Source organism: Trichoderma reesei, assembly GCF_000167675.1.
Source record: "Trichoderma reesei QM6a unplaced genomic scaffold TRIREscaffold_17, whole genome shotgun sequence".
NCBI classification, from domain to species: domain Eukaryota; kingdom Fungi; phylum Ascomycota; class Sordariomycetes; order Hypocreales; family Hypocreaceae; genus Trichoderma; species Trichoderma reesei.
The window spans coordinates 14,593-34,660 of NW_006711164.1; the positions used below are offsets into that span (position 1 = coordinate 14,593).

The 20,068-nt window shown below is 53.0% G+C and overlaps 7 protein-coding genes across 7 annotated transcripts; 3 read left to right on the forward strand and 4 right to left on the reverse strand.

Annotated features, from left to right (window-relative positions):
- Nucleotides 1–1,370: 1,370 nt before the first annotated feature.
- On the forward strand, nucleotides 1,371–2,199 carry TRIREDRAFT_66117 (uncharacterized protein; the record flags this gene model as incomplete). The annotated part of the gene is made up of 2 exons (XM_006967322.1): nucleotides 1,371–1,815; nucleotides 1,889–2,199. 2 exons carry the CDS (start codon nucleotides 1,371–1,373, stop codon nucleotides 2,197–2,199), a joined length of 756 nt encoding a protein of 251 aa, XP_006967384.1.
- Nucleotides 2,200–3,810: 1,611 nt separating this feature from the next.
- TRIREDRAFT_66087 (uncharacterized protein) lies at nucleotides 3,811–4,592 on the reverse strand (the record flags this gene model as incomplete). The annotated part of the gene is made up of 3 exons (XM_006967421.1): nucleotides 3,811–3,963; nucleotides 4,074–4,415; nucleotides 4,494–4,592. The coding sequence occupies 3 exons, from the start codon at nucleotides 4,590–4,592 to the stop codon at nucleotides 3,811–3,813; spliced, it is 594 nt and encodes a 197-aa protein (XP_006967483.1).
- A 1,049-nt stretch (nucleotides 4,593–5,641) lies between these two features.
- TRIREDRAFT_109677 (uncharacterized protein) lies at nucleotides 5,642–7,246 on the forward strand (the record flags this gene model as incomplete). Its single annotated transcript, XM_006967323.1, has 1 exon — nucleotides 5,642–7,246. One exon carries the CDS (start codon nucleotides 5,642–5,644, stop codon nucleotides 7,244–7,246), a length of 1,605 nt encoding a protein of 534 aa, XP_006967385.1.
- Nucleotides 7,247–9,205: 1,959 nt separating this feature from the next.
- TRIREDRAFT_65746 (uncharacterized protein) lies at nucleotides 9,206–10,871 on the forward strand (the record flags this gene model as incomplete). The annotated part of the gene is made up of 4 exons (XM_006967324.1): nucleotides 9,206–9,651; nucleotides 9,710–10,118; nucleotides 10,176–10,598; nucleotides 10,665–10,871. Coding segments are annotated over 4 exons (1,485 nt in total), but the record flags the coding sequence as incomplete, so codon positions are not given.
- A 405-nt stretch (nucleotides 10,872–11,276) lies between these two features.
- On the reverse strand, nucleotides 11,277–11,726 carry TRIREDRAFT_109679 (uncharacterized protein; the record flags this gene model as incomplete). Its single annotated transcript, XM_006967422.1, has 1 exon — nucleotides 11,277–11,726. One exon carries the CDS (start codon nucleotides 11,724–11,726, stop codon nucleotides 11,277–11,279), a length of 450 nt encoding a protein of 149 aa, XP_006967484.1.
- Nucleotides 11,727–12,070: 344 nt separating this feature from the next.
- Nucleotides 12,071–14,061, reverse strand: TRIREDRAFT_122974 (uncharacterized protein; the record flags this gene model as incomplete). The annotated part of the gene is made up of 4 exons (XM_006967423.1): nucleotides 12,071–12,764; nucleotides 12,826–12,959; nucleotides 13,021–13,352; nucleotides 13,416–14,061. 4 exons carry the CDS (start codon nucleotides 14,059–14,061, stop codon nucleotides 12,071–12,073), a joined length of 1,806 nt encoding a protein of 601 aa, XP_006967485.1.
- Nucleotides 14,062–15,534: 1,473 nt separating this feature from the next.
- Nucleotides 15,535–17,640, reverse strand: TRIREDRAFT_80086 (uncharacterized protein). Its single transcript, XM_006967424.1, has 4 exons — nucleotides 17,411–17,640; nucleotides 17,211–17,318; nucleotides 15,991–17,149; nucleotides 15,535–15,913 (listed from the first exon to the last, which is right to left on the reverse strand). Exons 1-4 carry the CDS (start codon nucleotides 17,488–17,490, stop codon nucleotides 15,722–15,724), a joined length of 1,539 nt encoding a protein of 512 aa, XP_006967486.1. The 5' UTR covers nucleotides 17,491–17,640; the 3' UTR covers nucleotides 15,535–15,721.
- Nucleotides 17,641–20,068: the final 2,428 nt, after the last annotated feature.

Genomic DNA, 20,068 nt, shown 5'->3' on the forward strand with positions numbered 1-20,068 from the left:
GATTACTCAGGTGATCGAGAGTCGACATGATGCTATGGAAATAATCTACGAGAAGACCTATCAACTCGGCATTTGATTTTATACATCATCAATGGACGTTATGATAGGGTTGAACAACGTGTGATGGTAGTACATATTGCATTGGACACTCACTGGCTTACTTCTAGGTAGCAGGCTTTGAAACCCATCAGTCAGACAATGACTCACTTGAATGCGACAACTCCTAACTCTGGGATGAGCAGTTGGTCCCAAATCCTCTCCTTAATGAGGGCGGCATGCCCCAGCGACTCTTTCATACCTTGAGTCTCTCCCATGGTAGATTTCGCGAATGACCAAGACCAGAGAGTTAGACAAAACAACCAGACCCATGGGTGCTCTTACATCCCGTCGTTCCAATGTAGCTTGCTATATATAACCCTAAAGACCTTTGACTTTGGTTTCAGTATGCATGCAAACTATTTTATTGGTTCGACTACTTTGGTATTAATGAAAGGTATTAGAGAGGGCACCGGGTAACGGAAATTCAGTGTGTGCCAGCAGCTCTTAGTTGCTCAGTCGACGGACATGTACAGTATGAGGAAAACTATCGATACAGGACCGTCGAAAAGTAAAGCGACAATAAAACGAGAAAAGTATATGACATGTCTGGCTGTGTGGCCTCCAGTAGACTATGGGATGTTGGAGTTGTCTGGTCTAGCGTAATCCGCCAACACATTGTGAGGATATACAGACACTATAGGAAGTATTCTATAACGATCATACAGTGACACATTATAAGAATTATCGCAAAGTGTTACATGGAGAAAACAAAATCTTCACCAACCCCATGCTATAACTTGACAGGATCGCGACTCGTAAGGCCTATCATATGTCTCGTATGCTCACATCGACTACGGAGGGGAAGTTGAAATGCGGAGAAAAGCCAAGGCGAAACTGGCTGCACCGTTTCCGTTACAAGCTCTAGACACAGTGGAGGCTACTAGCAGCAGCTCTTCGTATCACCTCATAGAACAAGGCCGCGGATTTCGGGGCGGAGGCACCATGTACAGTGCGACGGAAACAGTGAAACTGCTCCTCATTTGACGATGATCGTGCGCTTTTGCCCAGTCTGCTGACTGATGGGGTTTGTTGCAAACATCACCGTTGACTCCTCTAGGCTTCATCGAATTAGGTACGGAGGTGTATGAATCGATATATAGTTTGACGGCGTTGAAGACATTGAGACTGACGAATCACTCATCGTCCCCCCTCCTTCTCTATTCATCAGTTATCAGGCGGCGGCTCTACCTCAACCCATCAGCTGCAAAGAGAATCAGAACAAGGTCCCATTCAGCCCCAGATACTTGAAGAAACAAGATCATCAAGACAAAATGTCATTTTCAGGGAAAGTGTACGCCATCACCGGCGGCGCAAGCGGAATCGGACTGGCCACGGTGAAGTTACTGGCCGAGCAAGGAGCCATCGTGTGCTTTTCAGACGTCAACACAACCGCCCTGGCAGAGACCGAGGCTTACCTGAAAGAAAAGGGGGCAAAGTTCACCGCCACCAAGGTAGACGTGTCAAAGAGGGCGGAGGTAGAGGCCTGGATCGATGGTATTGTCAAGGAGTTTGGACAGCTGGATGGCGCCGCCAATATTGCGGGCATCATTGGCAAGCACCATTCTATTCACTCCGTGGGGGAACTGGAGGACGACGAATGGGACAAGATCATTGCGGTGAATCTGACGGGGTGCATGTACTGCATGCGAGCTGAGCTGCGAAATATCAAAGACGGTGGCTCAATTGTCAACATGGCTTCGATCCAAGGAATTACAGGTACGTGGGGAGCACCCTTCCGGTCACATGGTTCCAAAACAGATCATCTGACTGCAAGTCCGTCGACACATAGGTCTGCCATATCACGGGGCGTATGGTGCCAGTAAGCACGGGGTTGTTGGCCTGACTCGGATAGCGGCCAAGGAGTACGGCAAGCGAGAGGTGAGGGTAAATGCGGTGGCCCCTGGGTCAATCTACACGCCAATGATGCAGCAGTCGTGGGATATGACTGGGCGGCCTGCAGATGCCCCCTTTGATGATCCCACCGCCTTCCAGAGGCAGGGAAAGCCAGAGGAGGTCGCCAAGGTCGTATTGTTTCTACTAGGGCCGGACAGCAGCTTTGTCAGTGGGAGCGTTTACTCGGTGGATGGTGCGTGGCTTTGAGTACATGAGTTTGGCATTATGATATGATATATTAGACAAGTTCCAAATAATGACCGTGAGATTTGTCTGTATCGTCATATTTGATATTATTCAACTATACGTCTGGTGTACCAACGAGACGATCACTTGACAGTTCCAGATTTGTTCTCCTGAGACTTGATCCTAGCCCTTCCAAGACTATTGAAACTTTGCCTAAGTTGAGAAGATCCGGCAGGAGTGGTTTACAAGAAGTTTGTATTGACAGATTGCACAAGTGACCCCTATCCTCGTCTCGAGAAGAGAAGACTTGCCGCTTGTAGACTTGGGAAGCTGGTGTTTCTCCCCACCCTTATGAGACCTAAAGTCTATCCCTGTTTACAGTCATAGTAAATCACAATGCCAAGCCAGCTGTACTATTAGTGTTTGTACCATTACTCCTTGAACTTTGGAGAAGGACCACATTTCTGAATTCGCCACTATGTGATGCAACACACAAACATGCAGCCCTTTCCACAGCCTTGGGACACTTCCAATTGTTCCGCACCATGCACGGGAGTTTCATCTCGGATTCTTCTTCGGCTACAAATCCGGTCACGAATTATTATAAGATAGCCACAGTTCATTTCACCAAACCCTGTTCAGTCAGAGAGTTCGAATGTCGTTGTCAGGCGTGTAAGTGTGGTAGGCTCCTGGAGTGGGTTTTCCGACGGAAATACAACACTTGCTTGTTGGTGGAAAATACTTTGACATATTTTCCGTTGGCGTCTTGGAACAGTCTACTTCTGTGCCGTTCTTGATTTGGGCCCAACAGCTGTTCCTGCTCCATGGAAGTAGAGGGATAATGGCCGCTAGATGTCAATGGGAAGAACAGCGTTTGCGTTGGAATACTTGAGTTCCGTAGAACCTGTACACTAAATACCTTGAAGCTAGTCCATTGAAGAATACGACTACTTCGTATGGACTGACTGGGTGGCAAGCTGATGCGGGCCGGATGAGATTCAGCATGACTTTTGCATGTAGACGTGGTCCAGCTTGCCACTTCGTCCATGTAGTGGCTGGCCCAGTCCGAATGCCTGTCCCAAAATACCATGGCGTCGATATTCGGGGCTAGAACGGAGGGTATGCGGAGGATACATGAGGAGGCGTAGGGGATGCAACATTGATGCCCCCAGAATACCAAGTGCCTGGATTCTCTTGGCTTACTGAGTATGGGGGGGGATCCTACCGAAGTGTGACTCAATATTGGATGCAGCAGACATCCCAATGATCAATGGTACTCACGAGTAGCTACGATGTTACATCCTGGAAGCCAAGATAATGTGGCTATCTGCATGGTTTGGGGTAGGTGGGCCCAGGACATTCTCGTGATGGCTTGAGGTGAGTTTGTGGAGTATGCTTCGGAGTTGATTCCCTTAATCGACTGACTACTCATGGCTAAAGATCAAACGCTGTGCTAGAAGTCATCGGAGCATGGTATGGCGTAACTCATCCACGACTCGAGTGCCGCGGTCAGTGCAAGAAAGGACAAAATCAACCCCGAATGTGGTGTTGATAAGCAAATCTCGGATCATCATTTTCAAGAGTGTCTGTTTCCAAATGCCGTCACGTCTATAGAGTTACCCTCTTCCTCCCTCATGTCATCTTGTTCAGGCTCAAGAATATGCCCCAGAAAAGACCAGCTGTACTGCCAACCAGTTGCCGGTAGTCAAACGGCACAACGCTCAGGTTCAAAAGTCCAATAATCGGCCACACGCGATATCCTGCAATGAGCATGGGCCAGAAGTCCTGTAAATCGACCGTTAGCTTCCACAATCTCTTACTACGTCCTCCCTCATGGGGGGAACACCCAGTTTGTTACTAGTGGACAGGTGGAGAAGAGGCAAAGAGGCACTCACGCGCTGGATGTTGCTCCAGATCTGAGCCTGGCTCTGGAATGCCATGCCACCCATGAGATATAGAAAGGCCAGCGTGTTGAGCGGAGCGCCAAATATCTGATCTAGCAAAAACTTGGCTGCCGTGTTGGTTAGGTTGAGGCGGTCCTTGACTGGCACCACTTGGGTGCCTTGTTGGGCCTGCTTTTCCGGTGATTTGGACGAAACCGGAGATGGTTCGTTAACGGGCGTCCTGGACGGAAACTTGCGTTCTAGGAACTCTTGCCACTTGTAGTTTGGGGGTGTGACGAGGATTGAGTAGACGATGAATCGCAGGATCGATTCGATCTCGACTTCATCGAATGACTTGTTGAGACAATTAGCCCTTGAACATCCATAACATATTGATAGATGGTCAGCGATAAGATGAAGTTTCTTGCTTACCTTGTTCCTGTAGGCCGTGATGCCCTGCGCACACACGCCAGACAGTCCATTGAGTAGCGTCGCCTGAAAGGTCGCCTCGGCAACCTTGGAGTCCAGCATGATGGCGAGCGAAAACCCGCACCCCCCCTGGCTGCTGAGGAGTAGTGCCAAATCAAGCAACAAGACGCCCGCTCCTCCAGCTGAAGCTGCAAAGAAGACTTTTCTTCTGTGCGATTCCAGCGTGTGCGAATATGCCTGTGATGCAATTGAGGCTATTTGAACGCCGTCGGCGGATATGCCAAGTGTCGCCCGGCACGACGATATCCGTCAGGCCAAAGAACCGCTGCCACGGGCCGGAGACACTTTCTGCTAGTCGTAAACGAAGAGGAATAATCAGCTATGGACAGAGGGAAAATCGCCGCTGCTAAGCCTAGTCCAACGTCGGATACTCAACAGCGAGCTGACCTTGGCAGGTTGAGGAGCTGTCGACTTTTGTTTAGCGTCAAGTATTATGCTGGCCCTCGTGGCTCGACCCCTGTCGCGTCTAACCTGGTAGTACGATACAAGCCGTTCCAGCCTCCAGGTTGGCTGAAAGCCGGCGTTACCCCGCGTCGAGCAGGCAAGGAGAAATGCTCGGCGGTTGGTTGAGCTTCTTGAGGCTTCCCCTCCGCCTCTCCGTGCGAATTGAGTGGCATCCATACTTCGTAACATGAGGTGACGGAGCAGCTCCTTGTGGGGGTTAGCCGATTGTGGGGTATGGGGGAGAGAAGCTGGGGAGCTCTAGATCTCTTTGTGCTTGTATTGCCGTCTTGTTGATGGTTTGGGCTTGGTCTTGTTGTCTAGCAAGGGGTCAGAGCAGGGCCGAACCCATGGAGGGAGAGCCGTTGATGGTGTTTGGGATATGGGGGAGACAACTTCTATAAAGGGCAGCGACCTGGACATCTAGGGAAACCTCGTGTTAGTCAAGTCATCAAGAGGCGAGGTTTGAGGCCTGGATCATCAAGTCGAGACAGAGAGTCATTACTCTTGACGCCTCTTGCAGCTTGTCAAAGCCGTCTGTCCAATCCTCCTCTGGTTGCGAGATTGCTTTCTCAACCGTTTCACATCGCACTGCCACCGACAGAAGCACAAGCACAACCCTCAACTCCACAACCTGTCGATCCTCCAGCATGGAAAAGGGCGGCGTGTCCACTCTCCACGAGGAGAGTCTCCCCATCGAGGCCGGGGAGAAGGCCGGGATCAACCAGATCGCCGACGACGCGAAGCTCGCTGCCGTGGCCGAACATGAGCTGACGCCGTTGCAAGCTGTGCGGAAGTACCCAAAGGCCATCGGCTGGTGTCTCCTGATCTCAGCATGTGTCATCATGGAGGGCTACGACACCAGCCTGTTGGGCAACTTCTACGCCTATCCCGAGTTCGCGCAGCGGTACGGAAAGTTCAACGAGAAATCGGGCAACTACCAGCTGTCGGCGCCGTGGCAGGCTGGCCTGAGCAACGCCTCCGGTGTGGGATCCTTCTTCGGAACCCTCCTCAACGGCTACCTGGTCCACAAGTTCGGCCACCTGCGCGTTATCTCGGGCTCCCTCTTCTTCCTCAGCTGCTTCGTCTTCATCGTCTTCTTCGCCCCGAATACGACTGTTCTCCTTGTCGGTGAGCTTCTCTGCGGTTTCCCCTGGGGGATCTTTGCGACTACGGCCCCGGCCTACGCGTCTGAGGTGTTACCCATGGCGCTGCGAACCTACTTGACCAGTTGGACGAACATGTGCTTCATCATTGGCCAGCTGATTGCCTCTGGTGTTTTGGCTGGACTGGTCAACAACACTACTCAGTGGTCGTACAGAATCCCCTTTGCCCTGCAGTGGTTCTGGCCCGTTGTCCTGGGTCCCATCCTCTACTTTGCCCCTGAGACCCCGTGGCACCTTGTCCGAGTTGGCAAGATCGAGGAGGCTAAGAAGTCGCTCCGTGCTCTGCGAACGAACCCAACCGACGAGGAGATTGAAGAGTCGCTCAACCTCATCATCTATACCAATAACCTCGAGGAACAGCTCTCCGTCGGAACGTCCTACTGGGACTGCTTCAAGGGCTTCGAGCTGCGACGGACCGAAATCTCGTGCATGTGCATGGTTGGCCAGGTTCTGTGCGGAATCTCCTTTGCCTACAACTCGACCTACTTCTTCCAACAAATCGGCCTGACCCCTACGCAAACCTACCACCTCAACGTCGGCGGTACCGGCATGGCCCTCTTCGGGACGCTGATCTGCTGGTTTTTCATCATGCCCAACTTTGGCTACCGGACCACGTACTGGGTCGGAATGGGAGGCATGTGCTGCATCCTGGTGCTCATCGGTGGCTTGAACGCTCGCACCAGCGACCACTCATTTGCCATGGCCCAGGCCGTTCTGACCCTCGTCTGGACCCTCATCTTCCAGCTCTCTGTCGGTCAGCTGGGCTGGGCTCTTCCCGCCGAATTGGGGTCAACGCGTTTGCGCCAGAAGACCATCTGCCTTGCCCGCAACTCATATGCCATCACTGGTGTCGTTTCGGGTGTGCTGCAGCCTTACTTCATGAACCCTTCTGAATGGAACCTCAAGGGTTATACGGGTTTCGTCTGGGGTGGTACCTGTTTCCTGATGACTGTCTGGGCTTACTTCCGTCTTCCCGAGTCAAAGGGTCGCACTTACGAGGAGCTTGACGTGCTCTTTGCCAGAGGCGTTTCTGCTCGTAAGTTTGCTACTTACAAGATTGATGCCTTCAACGACGAAACTTTGGCGTAATCGCTTCCTTTCTTGTGTTTCCTTTGCATTCTGCTTTAATGGTGGGAAGATGGCAAGAGGATGGGTAGCGGATAGCGGTGCCGGTCATTGTGGGACTGGATGATGGACGTTCCCTGAAGCGCCACACAGATCACAATGCGAAGGATGCTGATGGTTCGATGTAACGGCGAGTCATTCAACTCTGACATGCATGGATCTTCAGTTTGGTCTTGAATGTCGACGCTCAAGGTTCAATATCTTGTCTTTGATTGGACGGAGTGCGGTTCTAATAATGCAACTTGGTCATAACAGTCAGAAGTCTATACTACATGTAAGAAACCCTGACACTATAAATACTTTTCAAGGTTCTCTATCTGGCGTTTCAGTTGGGCCGTAAGAAGCGAATCGTGAGCTATGTACACGCCCTGAAGTTGTCGACTCTGGTTCAACGTTTATACACAGGTATTGAAGAAGCGATGATTGAAGTAACTTGAAGCTACTCGACATAGCACAGGTTCAAGGAGAAAGAAACAACTGAATGTCCAATTGACCCTATGTTTCTGTGTACAAGATATAGTCTCTGGTCTTCGCCCAATGGTTTAGCCCTCCGTTCTGACACTTGGCCATAAGCCAACTACTGACAACCCTGCTCGTAAGCAGCGCGTCGGGTCATCCCTAGTTGATAACCCTGCTCACAGAATATCAGCGGTGAGAGGCTCGTCTTGTGTCAACTTCATGCATCACTCAGTCAATCTCGTGTTCAAGCCATGATCTTGTTCGTTACTACTACTAGAAGACTATCAACCAAGAAATAGGACGGCTTTATCCACCCTTTAATATCCGGCGCCGCGGACAACAGCCCTACGCTCGCATTACTCGTTCCACCCGCTTCCATCTCCGCCCTATTGGCGGCCGAGTCTGGAGTAACCCTGTCTGTTGAAGAGCGGGGAAACTATTGGCACATGCCAGTTTTACCTAATGGTCTCTGACAATCGACTTTGTGAAGTGAAGACACATGCCCAAGTTCCCCCCTTGTCTCTCTTACTGGCCAGGAACACGGCACAAGTTGATGCAGTTATAGGCCTGATATCTACGGGCTAACATCACGCTAGCTGATCAAGTCCAATGAGCATCTCCCCCCCTCCATGTTCCCATCCATGTTCCTTGAGTGTGTCCCGCGTGCTCGTGTCCTGGTTTCGTGTCCTGGTTATGTCAATAGGCAATTACTGAACATTGAGCGTCTCCCCGTCATGCTTTTCTCCAAAAGGTCCCTTCAAAATCACCTTCCGGTCCGTCAGATTTCCCGGCTGCAGTCGCCCAATGCATAGCCGTCATCCTTCTCCGTCCGTGTCTCGGAAGTCAGTCCTCGTCGGATATCAGAGCTGGGGAACGCCATCATGGACGGCTACATGATATCCGTTGCCGATCACGATGGCGCACACCCGTCGACGCCTCCGCGCCAGGCGGCAGCGAGAGACCACAAGGAGTCGAAGCGGATGCGGGTGACGCGTGCCTGCGATCGATGCAAGAAGTGAGTCGAGGCCGGCCCCTCACCCCTTCACCTAACCCAACCTACCTCTATTCTCAATGACTCGGGAATTGCCTGGCTGAACGTCAAACGCCGCCCTCTCTGACTCTTCTTTGGTCCCCAGGAGAAAGATTCGCTGCACCGGACTGCAGCCATGCCGGCTCTGCATCGAGGCCAATGCAGGTTGCACGTACGATGCCGCCTACACTCGCGGCAGACACGGCTCCATGGCCTCGCGCAGGACCGCACACGCCTCGCCGTCGCAGCCACCGCAGCAGCAGCAGCACCACCACGAACGGCAGCCCTCGCAGTCGGAGCCGTCGCGATGGCATCCCGCCAACCGCCCGAGCTCTGCCGCGTCTGGCCGGCATCCGCAGGAACCTCCGGACTCGTCCTACTCTGCCCTCGGGGACCCCCACGTCCAGCCCGGCACCGAGCCGCTGTCACGGGCCTCGCCGGAGCCTGTGCAGACGGATCTCGAGGGCCACTATGTCGGGCCTTCGTCCGGCGTCTCGTTCCTGCTGCGGATTCAGAAGCGGCTGGACCAGTTCGTGTCCTTTCCGCAGGGGTCGTCCATCTTCACCTTTGGCGATGCGCCCCTGCCCTATCTTGACTCTATGCAGACAGAGGCACCGTACTTTGACCCGACGCTGTACATGATGCTGTCGCGGAGTGACACCACGCGGCTTGTGCAGAGGTACTTTGACTTTGCCGTTCCCGTGGACAGGTTCCTTCATCAACAGACGATAGAGGCGTGGCTGGATGAGCTGTATGAGACCAAGGGCAGGATGCACAATCGCGAGGATGCATCGACTCGGACGGCCGTCTTGTTCATGGTATTTGCTCTTGCCCAGGCGCACATGAGCCCGCGGCCAACTTCTGATGATGCCGACGTCAGGTATGTATGCCTCTCTTCTCTCTTATATGTGTGGTCTTTATCTCACCCGTGACTCCAGTGTCCGATACTTTCTTGCGGCACATCAGCTCTTGTCCAGAGAACAGGGAGCCATTCGCCTTGCAAGCATCCAAGCCCGACTGCTGCAGTGTCTCTGGCTGCTGTCCGAGTCGCGCATCAACCACTGCTGGAACCTCTTTGGCACCGCTGCCCGTCTTGCCTATGCCATTGGCTTACATCGAAAGCGTCATGCAGATCGCATCGACCGTGTCGAGGTTGAATGCCGGAGAAGGACCTTCTGGAGTGCCTATGCCCTGGATAACTACCTGAGCATGGCGTTGGGAAGGCCGCGGACGTTTCATGATGACGATATTGACCAAGAGCTGCCATCTTGTGTAGACGACCACCAGATTCATGGTGATAACATCAGCCCGGGCAGCACCCACGGCCAGTCAGTGATGCTAGGACCCGTTGCATATGCCAAGTAAGGATACACGTCAGCCTCGCATTGTTCAAGCCCGTGAAAGCTGACCAGGATCAGAATGTCTCGCATCCTGAGCATGATTCTCCGCAACGTCTACTCCATTCACTCCACCTCTCGCAACGACAAGCACGCATATGCCACCATCCACACAAAGGAGCTCGTCGAGTGGCGCGCAGACGTCGCCCACTTCCTCGATCCCGTGACCAACATGCCCCTGATACCCATCTTCCAGCGCCAGAAGAACGTGCTGAATCTGGCGTACTGGCATACCATGATTCTCACTCACCGGCCGTTTCTGCTTCGCAACTTTGCGCAGCTGCAGAATGGGAGTAGGCCGCGGCGTGATGATCGCGAGTTTGAGGCTCGAATAGAGCAGAGTGTTCATGAATGCTTGAAAGCGGCCATGAACATTACCAAAACTGTTGATGACATGTATCGGGGAGGGCAGCTTTTCCGAGCATACTGGGTGAGCCTGAAGCGTTGAGGCATACAACATTGAACTTTGCAGAGGACTGACTCTGATGCCCTGTAGTTTACCTCATATTTCGCCTTTTCTGCTGCAGTCATTCTCTATGTCTACACCATCCAGAAAAGCAACGAGCCCGCGGAATCATACTCGGGCTATCTCGCAGCCGCCACCCGATGTCAAGACCAGCTGTCGAACCTCGCCGAGGACGGATCGCTCGTGGCGCGATACTGTCTCGTGCTAGAAGAGCTTCGTCTCGAAGCGCTCAGACAGACGAAGCAGGGTCAGATCAATAATGCACGATCGCCCACGCAGAGACAAGCCGCTGCCATGGCAAACGCAGCTAATGGCACCGATGCATTCGGGACGGCTGACGATGGCGGAATGGGTGTTGCGGAGCTGGGGGCGAATATGACGGACATGGGTGGCATTGGCGATATCTATGTGACGCCGACGGATTCGCTGGCCGAGATGACGGGTTGGGCTCAGTTCGATGCCATGGTCAGCGTTTCCATGGATGGGTTTCAGTTGAACATTTGATGAGGGTCACGATCATCAGGGTTGTCACTGTGCACCCATTATGTACTATATGAAGAAGCATGTGTTATATGTACGAAACTAACGACGCCTTTCCACACCCTCCAAGAAGATGTAACAACCCCCTATTCGGAGTCTCACTCATCCCTCAATCGACTGAACGGCTTCCTTGATCCAATCGATTCTACCATCCTCAGCAATTCCGGCAAACATAAAGGTCTCAGAGGACATCCTCTTCCCACTCTGTAAGATCGTGGTCGAGACATGTCGCTCGGCGAGCAGGTCCCCATCACGCAGAAACTCCACCGTCGTGAGGTCCACAGAAAGCTTCATCTCGCGCAGACGCCGAATGTGCTCGACAAAGCCAGCAAAGTCGTACTTTTCGGCGGCGGCGGTAAAATGAAACGTGGGAGAAAAGATCTTGGATAGGTCTGTTTCGGTGTCTTGGGGGTCGCCGGTGAAGAGGCTGCGTAGGGTGGCCTGGTATGTTTGGGGGGAGTCGGCAAAGGTGGCTCGTTGGGTCATTGAGAGGGTATTGAAAGCTGTTGTCTGTTGTTTTTGAGGCCGAAGGAAATTTGCTTTCTGATTCATGGTGTCAGGCACAATGGGTTGATGTGAGGTGAAAGTTGACGAGGCCTTTTATGTCGATGTGAATATTGTTGCTTGATGACTAGCTTCGAGGCAAACAGATTTGTGCAAGGCATGTGCATGGAGATGTAATTGCAGAACGGTGCTGCCTAGATCTAAACAGAGTACCTCGATGAGTTGAGGACCGCTCATGACAAAGAAGCTGGCCATGAGGAGTAACTTTGAGTGGAAGGGAAGAAGGACGCCACTATACCAAGCCAGAGTCAAGAGCGCAGAGAGACCAAGTAGTGTCACGGTATAATGTACGATATCTCGCTCATCAGCGTCTCTTACGGTTTCAGGAAAATTCAGGAAAATAATATGACGTTTGGCTCGCTGAAGAATTCATCCCATTCAGTCAACCCAAACGCCCAAGCTCTCCTCAACATCGCCAACGCCTTCAGCGATCCCGCACCGGAAAACGGATCGTTGATGCCCGTCTTGAGATGTTCCTCCACCAACACTCGTTCTTCGACTGTTCCGCTCGATGCAGCCACGCCGGCTACGACAACGGGCCAGTATATGCTGTGTATGCGGACAGACGACCCAACCGCCGCTTTCAATGCGTTAAAGAGCTGGGCTCGGTACGTCTGTTTCAGATCGTGGCATGACCTTTTGACGTGAAATCTTGATGTGCAAGGCAGTGCTAGAATTGCATATAGGGCGACTGCCGCTTGGTATATGCTTGATAGTAAGAGTAGCCCATCGGGATTCACAAAGCCGCATGATTCAATCCATCCCAACGGCGAGAAATCGTGTATATGCTTTAGAATATCGCACACGGTTACTTGAATTGAGGGCAAAGAGTATATAACCGAGGTTGTTGGGAGCTGTAGTCGTAGACGGTTGATGTAGAGTATGTCGAGGAACAGATCTGGCGGACAGAGGAACGGTGGGTATATGATGACTTTATAAAGGCTATAGAGCTCTTTGGGGTCCAAGCATGTGACTTGAATGATCTGATTCTGCAGCGAGCTCGTCGTGTTTGCCACGATGCATGAACTGTTTGGAGGGTTAGATACGAAAAGATATATTGTATCGAAGGAGAGGGGGGAGAGCTTACACCAGAAAGCTGAGCATTATGTATTTTGAGGCACCCGGATCTTGGATGAATGTGCTCAGCCCCCCCTGTTCCTGTAAGATGGCCATGAAGCCGCTCACATGAGCCCGCCAATGGGGTGAGTTGAGTAGGAAAAGCTGCGCAGCACACGATCAGCACAGAGTCCCTTTGATACAAGGAGCTCAAACAAGCCTTTACCTCGGAGCTAGCTATGAGGTGAATGCTGCGGAATATGTTGGCCAAGTACCGCTTGGGATGTTGCCGGATCTCGTCGGTTAGAGCCGCCATGGCAAGGCCAACATGTCGGAAAAAGGACGTCCACAAGTCACTCGCGGGGCCGACAACGCGTGGATTGATGCTCAGGCGATGGATCTGGGCAACGGCTAGAATGCGGAAGCCGATGGAGATGGAGATGAGGGCGTGGCGGTTGGAGGGGTTGAGCTCAGCGACTCGGTTTTTGTCGAAGCGTTTTGCATAAGCATTGGGTATGATCTGATTGGAGCTGATGACGGGAAATATGTGATGGTTGTCTGCTCCGTATGGTTAGTTTCTCGCTTCCTTGCTGGATTTTTCCTTATATTGGATAGACACACAGTATTCTACGGCCTCCATGAGTTCAAACTCGTCCTGTTGTAGGCTGATGGGGATGCAATTGACGCTTTGTCGAATAGTTGGTATGATGTCTTTGCTTCTATGCGGGACGAGAGCATGACTTGTGGTCGGGGTTTGAGGCGTAGTGGCCGCCAATGCGGTAGACTGTTGTTTTTCGCTGCTGATAGTTCCCTCTCCGTCATCGACGCCTCCCTCTTCATTATCCTCGACTGTACCGCCATCGTCATTCTGGTCACCCGAACTGGCCACATCTGGGTCGTCGTCATCCTCAGTGGCCTTGCCATCGTCCCTTGATGAGGCAGCGGTCGTTGCCCCCGGACTCGTCTTGGGGACCCCTTCCTCCGAAGCAGGCGATGGTAACCGTGGGCGCTCTCGACAGCGACGCTTCTTGAAAGCGGCAGGTGTCAGCGCCGCAGCTGAAGTCGTCTTGGCCCTCCGAACACGGGTAACGGTAATATTGCCCGGCGTCACCCAAGTCAGCGGCCGACGGTCTTCATATCCGGGACATACTATCCCGGCCGAGCGGCAGCATTCGCAGACGGGGCGACGGCCGTCACAGGCCAGATAGCGGCGGAGACACTCCCAGCACTCTTGCTGAGGCTTACCAGCGTCTGGCTTTGGTGGCATCGTGGCCACGGGGTGTGTGTGATGGAGTTGAATATGTGTCTGAGATGTGCTCCCTGCTCAGTTCCCCTTCTCTTGACGCCCGGGCTTCCCCCTCTTGCGGCCCCTCACCTTGTCCGACCTTGATGACTTACACCTCGTACCCTGTTTGACCCCAACGAATGCTTGAATCCGGCTGTGGCGCCGCTCAGCGTCTTCCGCCAACCGGTCGATCCCGCTCGCTAGTTTAAATCAATGTAGCCAGCCGTTGGTTGCGTGATCGGGTCGTTGGCAACCAACATCAAGCACGTGTCGTGTCTGAAGGGAACGGGTACACGAATCCAGAAGCAGCCCTGCGTTGGTTTTGGAAATGAGGTTCGACGGTATAGTTCTATGGGGAACATGCTGGGGGCCAGCGCAAGCAGCTGAGGACCCCTACAGGCTCAACTACATGTGGGAATGTCGCGTCTAGCCCACGATCGTAACCCGTAGCACAGGGTGTTAGGGGTCCAACTCACTCTGCACTGGTAGCCTTGCACAGCCTTGCCTCCAGTCCGTGGACGAACACGCGGAGGGCGATAAGAGAATGTAGGCTGCGGATGACATCTTACATGATGACGGGCTGGGTGGTGGCTCTTACGAGACATCCCGTGACTTGGATGCACAGCCATTTTGTTTCCAGATTAGGCAAACCAAGCTGTGAGCAAGGGCTAGACATGCATCGTGTAAGGCTTTGTTGCACATTGAGAGAGTGACTGTCTCGTCAGTTCGCCATTATCAAGAGCAGTAGGCATACTTCAATGCAAGAAGCCATCTGCCTACCTATCTATCTATTCGACTACTATCTGTAACCACCAGGCAGCAATGCGACTCGAGCTGGGTAGTTGAACACGAGAACAACTGGGCCATGGAGTCTGGGCTTTCACCAGTCATTGGTCTCGAGCGACAGGCTCTGCCGTAGTCGGACCTTGGACTTCTAGATCTTCTGTCAAGATGTTGTCGCACACACCTTGTTTTTCATGATGCCTTCACAAAATAAACGTATAATGCCTGCCTCGGCCTCACCATCCACCTTGGCCTGCCATACCACAAAAGGTGAAATGCGATGAATTTCAACAGCCATCGATGACTCACTCGCCGCATATGCAACCATCCAGCCTCTCCACACACGCATCGCGACGAACGGCACGGGTATGTCAACCGAGCCACCGAATCCTGCAATTCTTAGCCATTATTGCTAAAGATCTGAGCCTCATTAGGATCCAGGACTTTCATCACCCTACCATTCAGCGTTCGTCACACCGGTCGCTTCCGGGGCTATTCCGTTCAAGGGACTGGCCGAAGCCGAACCCGATGCCGAGGCGGCTTCGGGGCCATCCTGCCTACATACATGTACTTACTTACATTGAAAGGGCGGCTCGCTCCGTGGTCGCCTTTGGTCCGCTTCTTCGAAATTAACGTCGTTTGTGGAATCCATCTTCTTCCATCGTTGTCGTGCCTTTGCTTCTCTGCACTGGTTCATTTACTTATACGTTTACTTCTTTTCTCAACTCTACTGTACATGAGGTATACACAGCGCTTGTTGTATCTTATGATATCGCTGCAGGCGTCAGCCATGGCAATCTGGTGTAAGTGATATGGATTTGCAACTCCTCCAGCTTCCCGCAAGTCTAGCTACACGAAACTACGCTTTTTCGCCGTCTCCGACCACTTTCTCCTGTCCCGGCTCCAGGTCTGTTGTTTGCGTCAACTGAGCCTGCGACTGAGTCGGCGTCTCCTGTTCCAGCATGTAAACGTCGTCATCGAGCTTGTGGTGCCGAATCCAAAAGACGATGGTCTGGGCAAAGAGGGCAATGGCTGGGCCAGCCCAAACCCACTACACGACACCAACGCAGTTAGCAAAAGCTGTTCTCTCGTCGCGATTTCTCAATATCCCTGCTTGGTTCAACTTACAATCAGATGCGGGTCCACGATGGCCGGGATCAGAATCTCGCCGAGAGCGCTCGACAAGGCGGTGGTAAACAAGAAGAGAGACATGACGACCGACTTGAGGTGAGGCGGAGAGCGCGCATACGCCATCTCGTACGCCGTCACGTTGCAGAAGAGCTCGGAAATGGCACCGAGGGCGACGTTGGGGATCTGCCACCAGATGTTGATGGGCGACACATCGTCACAAGTGCTGGCCTCGTAGCCGCAGGGGCTCGTCTCATACACGCGCCACTGCACAATGGCCCCGATGGCTCCCGAGATGGCGGCAAGCATGAAGCCGAACGTCATGCGGCGGATGGGCCCGAACTTGATGCCGTATCTGGCCAGCAGCGGATACACGCCATATGAGAGGATGGGAGCTACGGCGATGATGGTGAGGGGGTTGAAGTTGCCCAGCAGATCAGTCGGGGCGCCGTTGTTGGTCATGGACGCGCCCTGGTTCGACTGCACCGCTCCCACGCCTCCGTCGTTGATGTTGTAGATGGGGAAGTACAGGAAGATGACGCACGCCTCAAAGGTACGCTGAACATCCAGCACGGCGCGGTCCGTCCACGTCACCTGGATTCCGCGCTCAGCCAGCTTGGACGGGGTGGCAACGGCCCAATAGTCCTTCTTCCAGACCTGGAACTTGTTATACTTGAGGCTGGCCCAGACAATCTTGAAGAAGTTGGTCAGCTCGGACCCGTTGGGCTTCTTGATGACGAGCCTCTTATATACGCCCAGCAAGAGGAAGGGCAGCAAGAAGTACACAATGCCCGGCAGCAGGAAAGACAGCCAGAAGCCGACGTACTTCTCGGTGTACGTGGTCGCAATGGCGAAGAAGGCGCCGACATTGATCATGGCATAGAAGATGAGCATCACGCGCTGGATCGTTCGCTCCGGGTCGATGATGACCTTTTCGCCCGTCTTGAGCGTCTTGATGGCCGGCCGCTGGTTCGTGTACTGGTCGATGACGGTCGGCGCCACGTTGGGCTTGAAGATGCCGGCTCCAATGGCCAGGGTGAAGAAGGAGATGATGAAGGGCGCGAGGCCCTTGCCGGCCTTGAGGAGAGAGGGAGCGGCGCCGCCAATCATGATGACGTGGGCAACGGCGCCAATAGTGACACCGAGGAGGATCGTCTTGCTGAAGGGAGGAGGCCGGTCAGCTTCTGATCCCTTCTATAACGTCCAGGCATTGCACTCACAATCTTCCGAGACGCGTGTCGGCGATGTACGCTCCGAGAATTGGAAAGACATAGGCCAAGAAGGTGAAGAGCGTGCTGAACGCAGACGCAAACTGGAGGCCCTCGTTCCTGAGCAGCAGAAGTCAGCCATCAGCTCGTGGATGTTTCTTCAAATGTGAGTAGCTCCCATCATGAACCACTGGCATCCTTCCATTACTTACAATGCGCCAGCATGACCATTGGGATTGTCCTTCGGGACGGCTCCGCTGCCGTTGCCCCCCTTGGGAAGAGGAAACTGCATGAAGTCGTTGAACACCTGACTGGCGCCATAGTAACTCGCACGCTCAGCGAGTTCGGCCACGCAGAGCACCCACGAGATGGTGGGGATAGAGCCGGCAACCTTGCGGAGCGACACCTTTTCCTCCTCAGTCGGCTCTCTGCCATCGGGGCCTTCCAGGGGAGCCTTTTCGATGTCTTCATGTAGCCTGTCGAGAGTCACGCCGAGCTCCTCGCTTTCGATCGGGGCCACGCCGGAGAGGATCTCTGCGGTGCCACGCTCGTGCGTGGGACCGTCGGCAACGTGGTCTGCGTCTGTGTTTGTGGGTTTGTCTGGTGAGCAAGTCTGGTACTATATCGGGTTCAGGATATCGAGGCAGGACATACTCATCGAGGGCGGATTATCCAAGCAACCCTTTGGGGAGCAGCACGGTATTATTTCAGCTGAGAGACGTGAGGTCTGAGGTGTCTATTTCCTCACGACACTGCTGCCCTCGAGCTCAACTCTCACGGCAGCCTCAACCATACTTATGTATCACAGAGACAAACAAGCACCATCGCATCAGCTGTGCACCCTAGTCTCGCCCGCAATGAGGCATCCTCCCGGGGTGGAACAACACACACGCATCTCAAGGAACGATTCCCTATCACGCCTTTTCCTGAACGAAAGCCGAGTCGACAAAACCAGTTGGCTGGCGAGTCAGGGGATTAAGCCCGAGGCTAGGCTATACGTGAAACAAAAGTTCCCGAATAATCCAATGCTACGATTCCTGTCTCTATATGCGATGGAGGGAGTACATCGGAGGGAAGATGACCGTTGCATTTCCCTGCTTGGGTAATGGGGGGCCAGTATCTGCTGCGTTGCCTCCATCCCCCCCCCTTCTCTCCTCCGCCCTGTCCTTCTCCACGAACTGGACCTTCTTTTCAATGGATCAACGGCCTTATAACTCTAAAATCAACATTTAACATTGTGTATGCAGTGTCCCCGAATGCACCACAGCAAATGCAACGCCGCATCCCAGCTCGACGATCGAGAGAAGGACGGGGAACAACATGGACAACCTTGAGCCAACCATCAGCCTACATACGCAACATGCATATCACGACCCTGTTATTTTTCACCAAGGAGCAACAACATGTACAATATACGAAGCCTCCGGACGTCGAACAACCTCGCTTGAGCATATTACAGGCCAATGACAGGATGGCAATTTCGATACTTGAGCTCTGGTCCCAACGGCATTCATCCCAAATGGAAGACCATCAAACACATCTTGCCAGCGTCTCGACCATATTTCTCAAGCACGAGACGCAATCGACCGGCAATGCGGCACAGAGGCAACGTTTGGCGCAATCCAAAGGCATGGTGGCGACAGGCGCTGATTTGTCGGTTTCGACGCACGGCGGCGGCACCCCAGCTTTTGAGCCCATGCTCGTCGTGCCCGTTTTGGCATCTTGAAGAGGTCCCTTGATATGGAGGGAGGTGAGTGGGCTCGGTTGCGTGATAGCATCGTTGGGTGAGGTGCGAGGCCCGTTTGGGAGGGTCTGAGAGTGCTGATAACGACGACGGCAGAGCGGCCACATGCGGGCATAACAGCCGTTCTTATCTCCTGCTACTATGTACTACAGATACAGACATGGCATGTCTGTGCAAGTAATGGCGCATGTTGCTTGGGCTGTTCTGTTTTGGAGACGCTGACTCTGGTGATTCTCTTGACTGGCGACATCGAAACCACTGTCCTGACAAGAGTTGGTTCGCACGTGTTCACTGGCAGATGAGTTACAAACCTCATGGCTTCCAACAAACGACAATAGCTCGGGAAGAGATTTGTCGTCTCATCCTGCACAAAGCACAGACAGACTAACCCCCCGCAAAAACCAACGCTGACACGCCGTACGAATGATAGCAGTACGTCTCGCACGGCTCTTCCCCCCTCCATCCCTTGTCTCCTCGAATGTTTTCTCATGGGTACCACGCCTTGCTGGAAGGATTCAAGCCGGATCCCAGCAATTAATAGTGGACGAACATGGCAACGTGAGCTGTGGGGGTCTCGCTGTCATGGCTCAATAATGGCGCGGATGAGATGACCGGGGTCATTTGGAGAGCCTGGCACTCAACGATGTCCAATTACTATTCATCGATGCTACCCATCAGTGTTCCAGAAGCCGCGATTCCCAAAGGACTGAGCAAAAGAGAAAGCAATCCCGCTTTAAACCGAAGCCGCGGGTGGTGGGTGAGATGCAAAGAAGACGCGCAGCTTATGCAACACGTTGGAATCGGCCTTTCATTTCCGCCAACAGAGATAGTCCTCGGATGACGCGGTTAAATTGGCTGGTCAAAACGACTGCGCTCTAATTGCAGCTATTCTTGTCTTTTCGTTATCAATTTGCTTAACCTTTCTCTTTCCCAAATTTCCTCACTTTGTTCAAGGAGAAGGAAGAAGACACTCTCCAGAGGCCGGCCAATGGACGCCAAATGAGCCAAATCTGCTCGAACAGAGCTGAATGCAAGACCTAGCACGAGATGCCTGATCCTGGTGGTTGATTTACGAAGGCCGGATGAAGAAACGACATCAATCAATTTTAACTCTGTCATCATGAAT